We start from the raw sequence: 16,357 nt of genomic DNA, 5'->3' as shown, positions 1-16,357 counted from the left end.
AAACTAGAAAACAGGAAACAAATTCTCCTGAAGGGCCTCCAGAAACACAGTCCTGCCAACATCTTGTTTAGTGTGAGACCTGAGTCAAATTTCTGACTTACCAAATTGTAAGGTAATAAATTTGTGATGTTTTAAGCTGCTAAGTTTATGGAAGTTTGTTAGCATTAGAAGACAGAATATACTCCTCCCTCAGAGATTCATGAGTGTAGTGAATCGGTCAGGACTGCTGTGCAGCTAGGCTTGTTCAAAAACCCTGCTCCCCAGCCACATCTGAGCTTACCATGGTTTCTTCCTCAAGAAATCAGAACTGGGACTAAAGAATGTCAGTAGAGGCTGGTCTGCTGAAGGGGAAAAGAGGCAAAACCTCCGGAGCTGTAGCATAGCTGTATTTTCTGCCTGGGACTGCAGCAGAGAAGCAAGGTGGTGTCATTACCACATTACAGATGAGTTAAAACTGAAGGTCAGAGAGAATATGTCGCTTGCCTAAGGCTGCACATTTGGTATGATTTCGACAGAATTAGATTCTAGTTTTCTTCAATTCAAGTGCGGGGCAGGAAACAGCTGGGTCAGAGCCGCCTAAGAACTCTGGACACTTGTGACACTTGGGGCAGACAGCAGGGGGTGGTCATAGCCTGGCCAGCCAGTCCAGAAATCAGGTCAAGCGCAAGCACTCAGAGATATCTCACTATGCTCATTATATCAGAGAATTCTGATGCTTAAAATGTTCCTCGCTTGGCTCAAAGATTAGCTCTAGAGCCTGGACGCAGAAAGCACCTGTTGAGAATTTACACCTCCTGAATTTACACCCGCTAAGCTTGCAGCACCTGGACAGCCACAATCCCCGGAAACTACCACTCCCACTATGCACCGCGACAGCGTTGACTAAACCCGGGATAAACTACAAGTCCCAGGATTCCTTGGGCACGAGCGCAGAGGAGCGGAGGGGCGTAGCACGTTGTCCGCGCGGGACCGTTAAATTTGAAACTTGGCGGCTGGCCGTGAGAGCTTGGGGTGGCTGGTTCGTGAGGGAATTAGGTGCTTGCTTTTTCGGGGAGCACCCTCCGGTCGCTTCAGTGCCTCGAAGGGTAGGTTGCAGAAGGAGGCCCAGGCGATCTGAGGCTCTGAAGAAAGGCCCGCGGGAGGACGAGGCCCTGAGCCGGGAATGCAGGATGGCGGCGATGCAGAAGGAAAGGGGTGCTCCGAGGTAGGTACCGGAGAAGGGCGGCCGGGAGCTGGGCCTGCGAGCTCCTAGGGTGCCTGGCAGTGACGGAGGCTCCGCTGAGAGCAGTCCAGGAGAAGAGCAGGCCCAACCGAATCGTCCTCCCTGCTGGAATTGGACGCGAGGAGTGGAGGTGAAGGCACAGGGTTAGCACTGACCTCAGTGCGCTGAGGGCGCGTGAGAATCCTGCTGCGTCCAGCTGCAAAGCCAAGGAGGCTGTGGGACCCCGGGGGTCCAAAGGGCTTGGAATTTGTGGTCTGTGTTTGTATCTCAGCCCAGCCATTCGCTAACTCTGTGACTTTGGATACGTCTTTAAATGGAAGATGCTGCTGTTAACGCTACCTACCATTCCGAGTTCTGGGAGAATTCAGAGTATTTGTAAAGTAACTGCCTCCAAATAAGTGCTTAGTACATGGTAGGTGCTGTCTTTAAGTTAGTAGCATAGTTAGAAATCTGAAAAGCCCTTCTCATGCTTGCTGCTCTTCCTTATTTATCCATAAAGAAATGGCAACCCACTCCAGTGTTCTTGCCTGGAGAATCCCAGGGACGGGGGAGCCTGGTGGGCTGCCGTCTATGGGGTCGCACAGAGTCGGACACGACTGAAGCGACTTAGCAGCTTAGCAGCAAGCTCTTCTGGATTGAAATTCTATGTGCGTTTTCATTAGGGGCTACACGGTACTTATGGGCTTCCTAGGTGGCGCAGTGGTATAGGATCTGCCTGCCAATACAAGAGACACAAGAGAGACTCGGGTTCGATCCCTGGGTTGGGAAGATCCTCTGAAGCAATAAATGGCAGCTCCAGTATTCTTGCCTGGAAAATTCCATGGACAGAGGAGCCTGGTAGGCTACACTCCATAGGGTCACAGAGAATCAGACACCACTGAGCACTACCACCACCACACAGTACTTAGATAAATGTCATTTTACGAGCTCTTTAATTCATGCAAAAGATATATATACTTTTTATTTTATATTGGAGTATAGCCGATTAACACTATTGTAATAGTTTCAGGTGGACAGCAAAAGGACTCAGCCATACATGTATCCATTCTCCCCTAAACTCCCCTCCTATCCCGAGTGCCACCTAACATTAAGCAGAGTTCCCTATGCAATAGGATAGGACCTTATTGGTTATCCATTTAAAATACAGTGATGTCATGCGAGATATATTTATTAACCACCTACAAAGTACTAGGTGTAACAAAAACACAAAAATCCCTATCCTTATGAAGCTTAAGTTCTGGGTGGGATGAGGGTAGGGAAAACAGGATAAATAAACTAAAAGGTAGATAGTGGTTGGTACAAAACAAACAAAACTGGGGAGGAGGAGGGTTGGTGCAATTTTTGATAGTTTTGAACAGAGGGCCTCACTGAAAAGGTGTTATTTGGATCAAGACTGGAAGGAAACTCAAGAGTTAGTCATGCATTGATCTGGGGGGAGAAGTACAAAGACTGAAGGTGAGAGTTGGGTGAGGCAGGGGCACTGGCTGAGTAATTGGAGCAGAATGAACCAGAGAATAAAAGGAAGTAAAAATGGTGAAGATGCAGGCATTGGAAGGACTTGGCTTTTACTCTGTAGTTGAAAGTTATTGGAGGGTTTTGAGCAAAAGAAAGACATGATCTGACATGGGTTTAAACAGGATCACTTTGGCTGCAGTATCGAAAAGACTAAAGGTAGAAAAGGATGGAAGCAGAGAAACCAGTTTAGACATTATTTAAATAGTCCAGGCAAGAGAAGATGGTGGCTTGAGTCAGGCTGAAAACAGTGGAGATGCTGAGAAGAAGGCTTATTTCTGGATATGTTCTGGAGGTGGAACAAACTGGACTTGCTGGATGACTGGGGGCTGTGAGAGGGGTGTCTAGGTTGGCATTAAGATTTTTTACTTGAGAGCTGGATAAATGAAATTGCCATTTATTTGAGATGAGGGAAAAAGCAGGTCTTTGAGGAGGCAAGAGGAGAAGGGAGGGAGGAAGCAATCCCAGCTCAATTTTGGACATTTAACAGATATTTTAATTGCTATTGTAAGAGAAGAAATCTAGAAACCTCAATATTTATTCACTGCTTACTACTGTTAGATCCTGTGTTAGATCATGAGAATAGAAAAATAAATGACATGGCCCTTATATTTACACAAAATAGTTAAAAAGATAAGAGTAGTTACAACTTACATTATTAATCACTTACACTTTGTTTTCCTGAAGGGAGTTTTTAGCTCTCGTCTAGACTGAGGTCACACAAAACTTTCACTTTATTTTTGAAAAATAGTGCCTGTCTGTCTCTGTTTTAAACACAGAAATAGCATCTCTTGGCCAGAAGTAAACTTCTCTTCGAGGATTGTAGAGCTCTGAAGTTCAGAGTATATACCCTTTGTGGTGATTACCTCCAAAAAGCTTTTGCAGATTCCCCCCCATAGAATTGACATAATTGGAGGAGCCATTTATGACCAGTAAACTGTATTTTTGTCTGCTTCTACTCTGGGCAACCTATATATATAAACTTCAGCTTTAAGTAATCAGTTGAAACATGGGGTTAGTCTGATAAACACTTTGCTAATTTTAAATTAAACAAGGTGATGTATTCAGTGATAGGCATCAATCTGACTTTTGTCTAGTTTGCCAAATTTATAATATTTTTTTCCCTTCTTTCTTCCTGTCATAAACTTTCTTCTTAGGATATTGCTCACAATACTGTAGCCATGTTCTCTCTTCCATTAGGTAATACTGCAGCCTTGAACTTGGAAACCAGGTCACAGATAGAAGGTTAGGAGTATAACATTAATAACACTACTAATCTGCTGGCCCACTGTATTTAACCCAAAGATCATGAATTATCACTTTTCTGAAAACATTTACAATAATCCAGTGTTGTAACAATTCAGTGTTAGTATGAGATTTACTTTTGTTTCTCTCTTCACAGTGAAGTCATGTCCTTGGAGGGAGATGAATGGGAGCTGAGTAAAGAAAATGTCCAACCTTTAAGGCAGGGGCGGATCATGTCCACACTTCAGGGAGCTCTGGCACAGCAAGAATCTGCCTGTAACACTACTCTTCAACAACAAAAACGGTATGTAGGATGGTTGGGGCTCCAACCAGTCATCATTCACCCCCAGCTGTGGTAGTTAATGTGGCCGTGGACCCATGCAGGATGGCATAAGGAGTGGAGTACTAAACTACTCTTCAAAAATTGGTAGTCTGAGAATCTGTTCCCCTCCTGCTTTCTTATCACACAACAGCTATCTAAAGATCCCCTCAAGCGCACTTAAGAAAAAGAGCTATAGGATTCCATTTCACTGGAGCAGCCAAACTCTTTATCAATAGAAATATTTCTCATACAGGGGTAACTGATAAGCAAAGCAGTATCATATTATAGTATTTACCAAAAGAATTATGTCATTCTGAATCCTGAAACAGAATTAACTCTTTGAGACTAATCAATTAATGAAATTGCTTCTTTGTGTTCTGAATACTGAGGGAGAGTGCATCTGTTTATCCTTTGTCTGTACTCAATTATTAATGTTCTAGGAAACTATTTTTGAGAATGTGTGCAAAAGAAATAGTGGTCTCCAAAGAAAATGTAAGCCTTGGAGAAACTGAATTTAAGGAACTCAGGGTGATGAAAAGCTGAAAAATACCACTATATTGTTCAATATAGTGAATGATAAAACTTGCTCTCCTTTGACAAATGTTTTGATAAATACACTTCTTTTCAAAAAGGTAAACTAAAGTATTGGTTTCTACCTGCAGTCTCGTGACCAAAAAATTCTTGTATTATCAGAAAATTATCATAATTTTGATCTAATGTAATGATTACCCTTGATCATCTCTTTGAATCTTTAAAAGCATTGGATTTTATGTTTTTGTTTCACAGATGGTGTTCTATTCTTAAATCTTTTTGATGACATTCTGTGACATTGTACTAGTTTTTCCACTTCACTAACTACTGTTCCTTTTTGCTTGTTGGCTTCCTACTTCATTTTACCTAAGTTTGTGTTCTTTGCCCTCTGTTCTCATTCCATATTCAAATTTTCCAGCATTATTTAACTACTGTCTACATCTCTTACTTGCCTTCTAAATATCTTTTTATCTTCCTGTAACATATGATGAGATAAATATTTCACTAGTGTATTAAATACTGAATATCTTCTCTCATGTAGGACCTTCCTTTTTCTACTCCATTTTGATTAATGGTATGAATTAATCTGAATGATTAATTAATTCAGATTAATTAACCTGAATTACCTCACTGCTCTCTCATACTCATTGATTTAGTTGATTGCTAGGAATTGGTGATTTTTTTTTTAAAGATCTAATTATTATTATTTTAAACTTTTGACTGTGCTGGGTCTTTGTTGCTGTGTGCAGGCTTTCTCTAGTTGTGGTGAGCAGGGAGTACTTTTTGTTGCAGTGCGCAGGCTTCTCATTGAGGTGGCTTCTCTTGGCCACCTAGGCACATGGGCTTCAGTAGTTGTGACTCTCAGTCTAGTAGTTGTGGCGCACGGGTTTAGTTGCTCCAAGGCATGTAGGATCTTCTCAGAGCAGGGATCGAACTTGTGTCCCCTGCGTTGGCAAGAAGATTCTTAACCACTGGACTACCAGGGAAGCCCCTGATTTTTTTAAGTATAATTTGCATGCAGTGAAAGGCTCAAATTTTTAAGTATGCTTAGGTGATTTTGATACACATTTCAAGACAGAACATTTTTATTACCTCCGAAGATTCTCTCCCGCACCTTCCCAATCAATCTTCCCCTCCTCCATGAAGAAACCAGTGATCACATTTTTATCACCATAGGTTAGTTTTGTTTATTTTACTATATATAAATGGAATTATGCAGTACTTTCAATATATTTTTTAGGCATTTTCACGTTGCATGTATTTAGTAGATTGTTCCTTTTTTTTAACTGAGTAGTATTTCATTTGTTTATCCATTTATCAGTTGATGGACAAATGGATTCTTTCCAGTTATGTGTTTTGTGGGTAAAGCTGCTATTTACATTCTAGAGTAAGACTTTTTGTGGACATAGATTGTCATTTCTCTTGGAATAGCATTGCTAGGTCATAGAATAAGTGTTTGTTTTCCAAAAAGGTTGTAATATTTTACACTCCTATCAGACACGTATTAGAATCAATTTTCTCCAGATCCATTCCCATATTTAGTGTGGTGGGTTTTTTTTGTTTTTTTGTTGTTTTCATTTTAGCCATTCTGGTGGATGTGTAATAGTATCTCATGATGGTTTTACTTCCCATCTCCCAGGTGACTACTGAAGTGAGCACTTATTTATTTGTTTATTGGCCATTTATATATCTTCTTTTGTGATGCATTTGTTCAGATATTTTGCCTTATTTTACAATTGGAAGATCCCCTGGAGGAGGGCATGACAACCCACTCCAGTATTCTTGCCTGAAGAATCCCCATGGACAGAGGAGCTTGGTGGTCTACAGTTCATGGGGTCGAAAAGAGTTGGACATGACTGAGCATCTAAGAATAGGACTGAAAGAGTTCTTTATGTAGTCTGTATACAAGTCCCTTATCAAATATATGTGTTAAAATATTTTCTCCCAGTTCATGGCTATCTATTTTCTTGGTATTTTTTGACAAGCCGAAGTTTTTAATTTTGATGTCTGATTAATTAGTGTTTTTCTTTTAGTACCTTTTGTGTCTCCTCTAGGAAATCTTTGCCTGCCTAAAAGGTCCTTTTTTCTGAAAAAAGGAAAATATCCTGTAATTTTTTTTTTTCTCCTAGTAGCTATGTTTTAGCTTTTATGTTTAAGTCTGTGATTCATCTTAAATTTGTCCTTGTGCATGGCGTGAGGTTAGAATAAAAGGTCTTATGCTTCCGTCCCTACCCTCATATGCCTATCTGCCTTCAGTTGTTGAAGAGAGTTTTTTGTCTTTCCCCATTAAATTGCTTTGGGGCTTTTGTCAAAAATCATTTGGTTGTGTATGTGTGGATCATTTCTAGACTCTATTCTGTTCCATTGATCTAACTGTCTACCTTTTCATCAGTTGTATGTTGTCTTGATTAGCTTTATATAATAAGACTTGAAGTCAGAATAAGTTCTCCACTTGTTCTTTTTCAAAATTCTTTCAGCTATTATTGGTCCTTTGCTTTTCCAAATTTTAAAATCATTGTGTCAGTTTCTAGAAAAGAGACTGCTAGGATTTGAATTGGATTGCATTGAATCCATAGATAAATTTGGAGGTTTGTTGATTTTTATCAATAGTGTCTTGAATTTTTTTTTTCATTATTTCATTATCTTATACTTAAATCACCATTTTAGTCACACAATTGTGGCCCCTTTTCTAATTTCTCCTATTCTTATACTGTTGTTATCAAACAGGGTTCTTGGATTCTTTAATCAATAGAAATTGATAAGAGGCCAGACAAGACATTCAAGCAAGGCTTTACTGGGACTAGAGCTGCAGGGAGCAAAAACAAGTAACAGGTTCCCTTGCTTGCTTCCTGAACATGGGCCAACTGGTGCCCTAAAGGGAATGAGGGTAGCGGTGGGTCCAAGGTTTGGGCTGGAGCGGTGGCTCCGGTGATCTGCCCACCCCCTTGGTTTTGCTGTATGCAGGGATCATACTGCAGTACCCTGCTTTTGCTCTGGACACCTTAGAAGCAGCAGTTGAGTTTTTGGACTTTTTGTATCTTGTTCAAAATTTGTTCCAGCTGTGTTCATGTACACAGTTATTTTTAACTCCCTTATAGTTTCTTTATATTCTCTTGCTCCAGAAAACATTTCTCCAGGTACAAGCACTGTAGCCAAGGGTCCCAGGTCTCAGCCTTTTTCAGTGTTACCTGATTAATCTTCTTGAAATCTTTACTTACCATATTCAAGATACTCTCCAACTGAAGAACCAGTACTGGCTTGAACAGGCAGAATCCAAGCTCTTTAAATTTGCATTTAAAGCATTCTCTTACCTCTCTAGATATCTCCATTTATTCCCAATACTGACTCTATGTTATAGCTGGATAAGCTCTCTGATTTTGACAACTGTATTCAATACTGATTTCCCTCTCTCTTGGAAAACTCTCTTTTTCTTTGAAATCTTATGTTTCCTTCAGAGTCCCACCTTCTACGACTGCTTCTATAACGCCTCCTTTTGACATCATGAAGCCTTTACTATCAATTCTTGGCAGTTGTAATATACTGCTCTGTATTGTTAATTTTTCATTTATGTACTGTCTTTCTTATTAGAGTTTAAGGGTCTTTTGTGTCAGGGACTACTCCTTTATGTTAAACATAATCCCTTATACAGTTGTTATTGATAAATTGTTTATTTAAATTGTGGTTTATTACATAATGCTTCCCCTCTATTCTGACTGGTCAATCTTTAACTTCATCTTAGCCCTCTGCCTTTGTAAGCACTTTATAAAGTCATATTTCACACTTTCTCTGAAACATTCCTCCAATTTTTATATGGTCTAATTCTTCTTTGACTAATGTTATCCATGGAATTTCTCTGTAAGAGTCTTATTTCTGGGTATATATTTATGTGTGTGTATATATTTAGCTTCTTCAGTACTATCATATGCATATAAAGGTAGTGGGTGTCATTTATTGAGTACTTAACTACTTACTTTGTTAAACACTTTACACTTAAGACTAATCAACCTAATAAGATAGATCATATTATTATCCCCATTTTACAGATGAGGTAACTGAAAGCAGAGTTTAAGTAGCTTTTCTAATGTCAGTTAGTGATTAGTGGAGCTGCACTGGAACCTTGGGAGTCTTGTTCCAGAGCTTTAAATGCTGTGTAATAGTGCTTTTCTATAAGTTGTCTTGAAATTTCTCTAATTTCTTCATATTTTGTCTCTCCAGTTATGTTATCAAACAGAATCCTGATTATTTCTATTCTTTTTCTTTCTGTTTAACAAGCTCTCAAACTCCAATACAGTTATCTAGATTGATATTAAATACTTAATAATGAATAAAAATAAAGGTGACACTTGTTCATTTGGCTGTTATCACTATTGCTTATGCTAACATTTTCTGTTTAAATTTCAGAGCATTTGAATCTGAAATTCGATTTTATGCTGGAAATGACCCTCTGGATGTTTGGGATAGGTGAGTCTTTTTTATTTAACAGGGCAATAGAAACTCAATAGATGGAGTTCTTTTAGCTATGCTTCTCAAACTGGGTTGTGTGAAGCAGTGTGTTAGAGTAGAGAGTAGTGTTTTTGAGACACAAAGAAGCAGAATAATCATAGTGTATCTTCCTGAGGTGTGACTGTGAGCTATACCCGTCTGCCACCATCCTCATTTTTTCCCACAGGTACATATTAGCAATATTTAGAAAAGTTTGAGAGATACAGGTTTAGGACATGTCACTGAAAAACTCTAAATAAACATTGTCAACATATTAGATATTTCTACTTTGAAAAGTCCAGAATGGATCTTGGAACAAGACATGTTAAACTTGAAAAATAATTCATTTCCTCTCTTCCTATTCAGATATATTAACTGGACAGAGCAAAACTATCCTCAGGGCGGGAAGGAAAGCAATATGTCAACATTATTAGAAAGAGCTGTAGAAGCACTACAAGGAGAAAAACGATATTATAATGATCCTCGATTTCTTAGTCTCTGGCTTAAGCTGGTAAGTCTTTCTGAAGTGCCATCTGAGTTTAAAATATTAAATTAAGAGATATTTCTCTATAGGTATCTTATACATCCAAAAACTGAGCTGTTCAGTAGATACTAAACATTCCATAAATACTCAATATTTGTTAAATTGTTTCCATCTAGAGATGCATTTTACTATATTTTTTTAACCTATTAAAAGTGATCATAAGGCCATATCTGGCCATATCATAAGGCCAGATAAGATCATCTCTCTCTGTAGGAATGGGTTATTTATCGATTTTAATCATCATTAGTCCATGCAGCTGTACTTGGGGAGGACATATAGGAACCAGCACGTGGTAGGTAGTAGTACAGTTGTTTGGGAAAAGCTTTTGTAGGTGATTCTGCTGTTCCTTTCTTCCATTTTTTGAATCATCACCATAAAAAAAAGTGTTGTTTATATTTTATCTATCTTTCATTTTTTTTTCATTTAGTATGTTGCTATAATTAAAACTATTGACCTGACCACTTTGTACTGTCTTACTTGACATGTAGTTCTTTTAAGAACACTTTTGAGGATTTTTTATGAAAACATCTTTATAAAAATGATGACCAGAGTTTCTTAGACATTAACTCTTCTCTTTTATTCTAAAAGAGATTAGAGAAAAGCAACTGGGGACTTCCTGGTGGTCCGTGGTTAAGAATCTACCTTCCAATGCAGGGGACACAGTTTCAATCCCTGGTTGGAGAACTGAGATCCCGCAGGCCATGGGGCAACAAAGCCCACACACGACAACTACTGAGCCTGCACACCACAACTCGAGAGAAGCCCACACGTCTCAAAAAAAGACCACCTAACCCAACTAAGACCTGATGCAGCCAAAAATAAATAAATAAATAATTCTTTTAAAAAAAGGAAAAATGCCAAGTGGTAAATATTTAGAATAGAATTTTAGGTGATAGAATTAGATATTGGATAAAAACTTTAAATAAAATATATAAAAAATTAAAAATAAGTAGTCAAGTAATTCTAAATAATAGACTGTTTTCAACAATCATTGTAATACGATGAAATACCAACATTGGAAATTAATAAGTTTTCTGGCTAAAATATATCTCCATATTTCTGGCTAAAATAAAATAATTATTAATATAGTTAAATGAATCTTGAAGACATAATTATCTTGATTTCTGCAGGTCATTTGACATATCTTGGCATCCTTATGTAAGTTGGTGACATTACCTTAGGGATAGTAGTTATGGAAATTTATAAGAAAGGGTGGCACACAAAGAATGCTAAACAGATTTGTTAGTATGGAGACTGCGGTTCCTGATGGTGTACCAATAGATTTTGTTGTTCATTCTATATATAATATTCTTATATGTGACTTATTAGAAGGTTGAACTAAATAAACCTCTAAAGTGACATTTAATCCCAGGTTTCTATGATTATATTTAGTTGGGGCTATTAAAAGTAGTAATTGGAATAATTTCTCTGTTCACTTGTGTTAACCCAATGTTTATAGTGAAGAGTAATGATTATCATAGAGTAAAAAGCATAATCTAAACCAGTGCTCCTGAAAGAATGATCTGTAGACTGTTCAAGGTAAATACAAAAATTGAGAGTAAGCGTTTAGAAATTTTATTAACAATTTAATGTTGTGCATCTATGCACATCATTTTTCTTGTAACTTCTATTTTTATTGTCTTTTTAAAAAATATTAGTCAACAATGCAATGAAAACTTTTAAACACACACGCCTAAAACTGTCCCCTTCACCACAGGTAATTGGAAAAGCACTGGTCTAGATAACCCTCAAGTTCAACATTTAAAAAAAAAAAAACTGCCCCCTTCACCACAGGTAATTGGAAAACACTGGTCTAGATAACCCTCAAATTCAACATTAAAAAAAAATAAAAACCCTCAAATTCAAATTATTAGTCCTAGAGTGATCAGCAGTAATCTCTAAACTTTATACCTGGGAAACAAGGTGCATATTAAATTATTTTGCTCTCTTTCTTAGTCTAAAGGAATAAAGATGGGTTCCTCAAACTACTCTTTTGCTTTGCAGAAAGTTTTTTCCAGTCATTTTTATAAAGGATAACTAAAATCTAGCTAAGGAAAAATTTGTTCTTAGAAAATATCCAGTATTTTTAGTTAAAAGTTTAAAATGGTTTTAATTTGGCTTTTTAAGAGTTACCAGAAAGATATGTTTAATAACTTTTGAATCGATTAATCTAACCATCTTATCCTTTTATTTATTTCTTAAGTGATCTTATTCAGCACTCTAGAATAACCCAAACTGTATTCAGTGCCCCATGCTGCACCACAGTTATTCAGAAAACCATTACTGAAGTGCAGTCAATTTTAAACTTTATTTATGTAGTAATAGATATCAAGGACTTGCTCTTACAGTGATAAACATTGAGAATTATTACTTTGCTTGAAATATCATCACATGTGGGAAAACATCTCTAATTTGAATAAGCAGAAAAACTCCATTACTGAATTACTGTGAAATTAAACTATAAGATACTAATGGATTTTGTTAAAGATATAAATGGAACATTTCATTTTTTTCTACTAGACCGTGGGTAGGGACTGGAATGTAGTAGAGAGCAATGTTTTCTGCCTTTGTGGGACTTACTTTATTGAGAAAGACAGATGGGTTAAGTCTAACAGAAGAGAAAGAGGGAAAGTGTTGAGATGTATGGTAAAACATACGAGGCAGACTAAACCAAGGCTACGCAATCAGGAACAGAAAGATATGAATGAAAATACATGTAGTAAATGAACAGGAGAAAATATTATCCTCTGCAGTAGTAAAAGAACTCTTAATGAGAACACTGAAATGTTATTTTTATATGAAAGTAGAAACTTTTAAAAATAAATATTAGCTATGAAATTATATTTGGAAATAACTACTAACATTTTAAATTTGTATAACCATCTTAGAAAGCAATTTACTTTTTAACATAGTTCCACTTATAGGAATTTATCTTAAGGGAATAATGTAAAATGTGAAAGGCAATATGCTTAAAGGTATTCATTACACAGTTATTTACAATTGGGAAAAATTAGAAGTGATTTGTCCAAAAAATAAGGGAATAGTTAAATGATGAAAGATCTACTAGATGGAACATTGTTCACCTGTTCAAAAATATTAATTAAGTAGCAGCATGGAAAAATGAATGATGCACAGTTAAATGGAATAAAAATATTTAATTATGATTAAAACTATAAAATGACAAAAATCTTTTTATCCTGTGGAAAAATGATATATGTTCCTTTTTTTCCTCAAGAGAAAAATAAAGACTGAAAAAATACATCAAACTTGTTAGTGGTGTGGGATTTTACTGATCCGTTCCCTTTCCCTTTTCGCTGCTCGAATTATCTGTATTGTAGCTGGTCTTAATAAGGTCCCTTTTAAAATACAGGTTTGACCGTGTCATTTCTTAGCTCTCCTACCCCAACACATATAACATTGACTATCAGGTATATTTACAATTGATGAGCTTGACTTTCAAGCCTGGTCACACCTTTTTTCCTCAAACTTCTATCTAGCCTACACCTCCACAAATTTAGTCTTCCGTGTCTTTGCTTATGCTTTTTCCTCTGCCTAGAGTGCACTTCATTTCCCACTCTTTACCTTATATAAGTCTATTTCTCCTTAAGGGCCACACTCAAATGTCATGCATTCTTGAAAGCTTTCTTCCCCATTTCTTTTTCTTACAAATTAGTTCCTTACTTTTGTCAGGTAAGGGATTAGTGTAAATGTGTTTTAGGTCCTCCCAATATATTCCTTATAATCTTGTGTTATAATAATAGATAATATTTTTTTCAGTGCAGAAACTACATATTGTATCTCCAGTGACTGGCACATAACAGACAAAATGTGAAGAAAAATTGGTTAACTGCTAATGCTTTTAATTTGTTACAGGGGCATTTATGCAATGAACCTTTGGATATGTACAGTTATTTACATAACCAAGGAATTGGCATTTCACTTGCTCAGTTTTATATCTCATGGGCTGAAGAATATGAAGCTAGAGAAAACTTTAAGAAAGCAGATCTGATATTTCAAGAAGGTATTGAACAGAAGGCTGAACCACTGGAAAGACTGCAGTCCCAGCACAGGTAAACTTCCTCTCTGCAGCTTTTTGTAACTCTTTAATAGATACAAAAAGTTGTTTTGCATCTGAATAAAGTGCTCTCTGTGGATTGGCAAGTTAATTTCATTACTATTCGGTTTTTTAAAAGACAATATTTCAATATTTTCTATTTAATATACAGTAAAATCTAGTCTTTGATGTACAGTTCTGTATGTTTTCACAAGTAAATAGAAACATGTAACCATTATCATCATTAAGATATAGTTGAATTATTTCATCACTCCATAGAATTCCCACATTCTATCCCTTTGTGGTCAACACCTACTCACAGTCCCAACCTCTGGCAACCACTGATCTATTCTCCAGCCCTATAGTTTAGACTTTTCCATAATGTCATGTCAGTGGAATCATATAGTATATAGTCTTTTGATTCGGGCTGCTTTCATTTAGCATAATGCATTTGAGTTGTAAGAGTTCTTTATTCTGAATACAAGTCTTTTGTCAGATGAATGATTTGTAAACCTTTCTCCCAGCTTAATTCTGGAAGTGACTTTTACAGTACAGAAGTTTTTAATTTTGAAGAAGTTTAATTTATCAATTATTTCTTGTATGGGTTGTGCTTTTGGTATATCTAAGAATTTCATCTAGCTGAAGGTCACAAAGATTTTTCTCCTGTGTTTTTATCCTGAAATGTTATAGTTTTACTTTTTGTTTTTAAATTTGTGATCCATTTTGAGTTAATTTTTGTAGAAGGTATTAAGGTTCTTTTTTTTTTACCTATGAGCCTTATTTATTCACGTGCCTTTTGTTGAAAAGGTTTTCTCCATTGAAGTACCTTTGCATTTTTGTCAAAAATCAGGTGATCATATTTGTGTAGGTTTATTTGTTACTCTGTTTTCTCTTTTGATCTTAATGTCTATCATTGGTATATATTACCCTTATCTAGATTGCTGAAGAGTTATAGTAAGTCTGGAAATCAGTTAATTATTCTTTTTAACTCTTCTACTTCATTTGACTTTCTGTATAAATTCTAGAATCACCTTTCTAGGATTTTGATTAGTATTATGCATGAACAAGATGTATTTCTCCATTTATTTAGATCTTTTATTTCTTTGAATAGGCTTTGGTAGTTTTTGTCTTTCAAGGACTTGGTCCGCTTCATCTAAGTGATGAGTTAGTAGGCATAGAGGTGTTCATAGTATTCCTTTATTATCTTTTTAATGTCTATAGGTTAGGTAGTGACCTTCCTTCTTTGTTTTTTCATATTGATAATCCTGATATTGGTCCTCTGGTTTATCAGTTTCTATTGATCTTTTTAGGAAATCAGCTTTTGCTTCCATTGATTTTTTAATCTTAATTGATACTCTGCTCCTGATTTTATTAATTTCTGCTCTTTATTATTTCCTTCTTTGTGCTTACTTTGGGTTTAACTTGCCCCTTTTCTAATTTAAGGTGACACTTAGAGCACTGTTTTCTAGAGCTTTTTTTCCTAATATAAAAGATTTCTGTCTAAGCACTGCTTTAGCTGTATCCCACAGATTTTGATAATAATACTATATTTTCATTTTCATTCAGTTCAAAATATTTTCTAATTTTCCTTATGTCTTCCTTTTGATCCATGGGATATATAGAAGTGTGTTATTAGGAAATGTTTGGAGATTTTTCAGACATCTCCCTGCTACTGATTTCTAGTTTAATTCCATTATGGTTAGAGAACATAACTTGTATGGTTTCAAGTCTTTCTAATTTATTAAGGTTCACTCTATGGCCCAGAATATGTGAATGTTTTGTGTACACCTGAAAAATGTGTTTTCTGCTATTTTGGAATAAAATATTTTATAAATGTCACTCTTAGGTCAAGTAGATTGGTAGTCAGTTCTGGTCTTCTTTATCCTTGCTGACTTTCTGTTTACTTATTCTGTCAATTACTGAGAGAGGAATCTTGAAGTCTCTTTTATTGTGGGCTTTTTTTTGTGGGATTTTCTTTTTCTTTTTTTTCCCACACAGCCTGTGGGATCTTTGTTCCCCTTCCAGGAACTGAACCTGGGCCCTCGAAAATGAGAGTTCAGAGTCCTAACCACTGGACCACCAGGGAATTCCCTCTTTTATTGTGAATTTATCTCTTCTTTGAGCTCCTATCAGCCTTGCTACATATATTTTGAAGTTCTATTAAGTAAATACACATTTAGAATTGATCCCTTTATCATCATATAATGTTCATCTTTATCCCTGATCATACTTTTTCTGAAGTCAGCTTGATCTGATATTAATATAGCCAGTCCAGCTTTCTTTAGTTTTCATGATATGTCTTTTCCTTTCTTTACTTTTTTTCCTAACAGTTTTAAAGGTATGCAACCATTGCCACAATCTAATTTTAAACATTTTTAACATCCCAAAATGAATTCCATACTTACTATTATTCCACAGAACTGGAAAAGGTCAGTTTTCATTCCA

The 16,357-nt window shown here is 36.4% G+C and overlaps 1 protein-coding gene across 1 annotated transcript in view; it reads left to right on the top strand.

Moving 5' to 3' along the window:
• The first annotated feature begins 944 nt into the window (after positions 1–944).
• BUB1B (BUB1 mitotic checkpoint serine/threonine kinase B) overlaps positions 945–16,357 on the top strand; it is a 55,217-nt gene continuing 39,804 nt past the window's right edge. The window contains exons 1-5 of the mRNA XM_005888937.2: positions 945–1,204; positions 4,137–4,283; positions 9,234–9,293; positions 9,681–9,825; positions 13,732–13,928. Coding sequence (XP_005888999.1) covers positions 1,170–1,204; positions 4,137–4,283; positions 9,234–9,293; positions 9,681–9,825; positions 13,732–13,928 — 584 coding nt within the window. The 5' untranslated portion in view covers positions 945–1,169. The remainder of the gene's footprint in view (positions 1,205–4,136; positions 4,284–9,233; positions 9,294–9,680; positions 9,826–13,731; positions 13,929–16,357) is intronic.

The sequence above is a fragment of the Bos mutus genome, chromosome 10 (assembly GCF_027580195.1).
Source record: "Bos mutus isolate GX-2022 chromosome 10, NWIPB_WYAK_1.1, whole genome shotgun sequence".
NCBI lineage: Eukaryota > Metazoa > Chordata > Mammalia > Artiodactyla > Bovidae > Bos > Bos mutus.
Note: the sequence above shows the minus strand (reverse complement) of the source record. Positions and strands in the feature narration are given on the sequence as shown.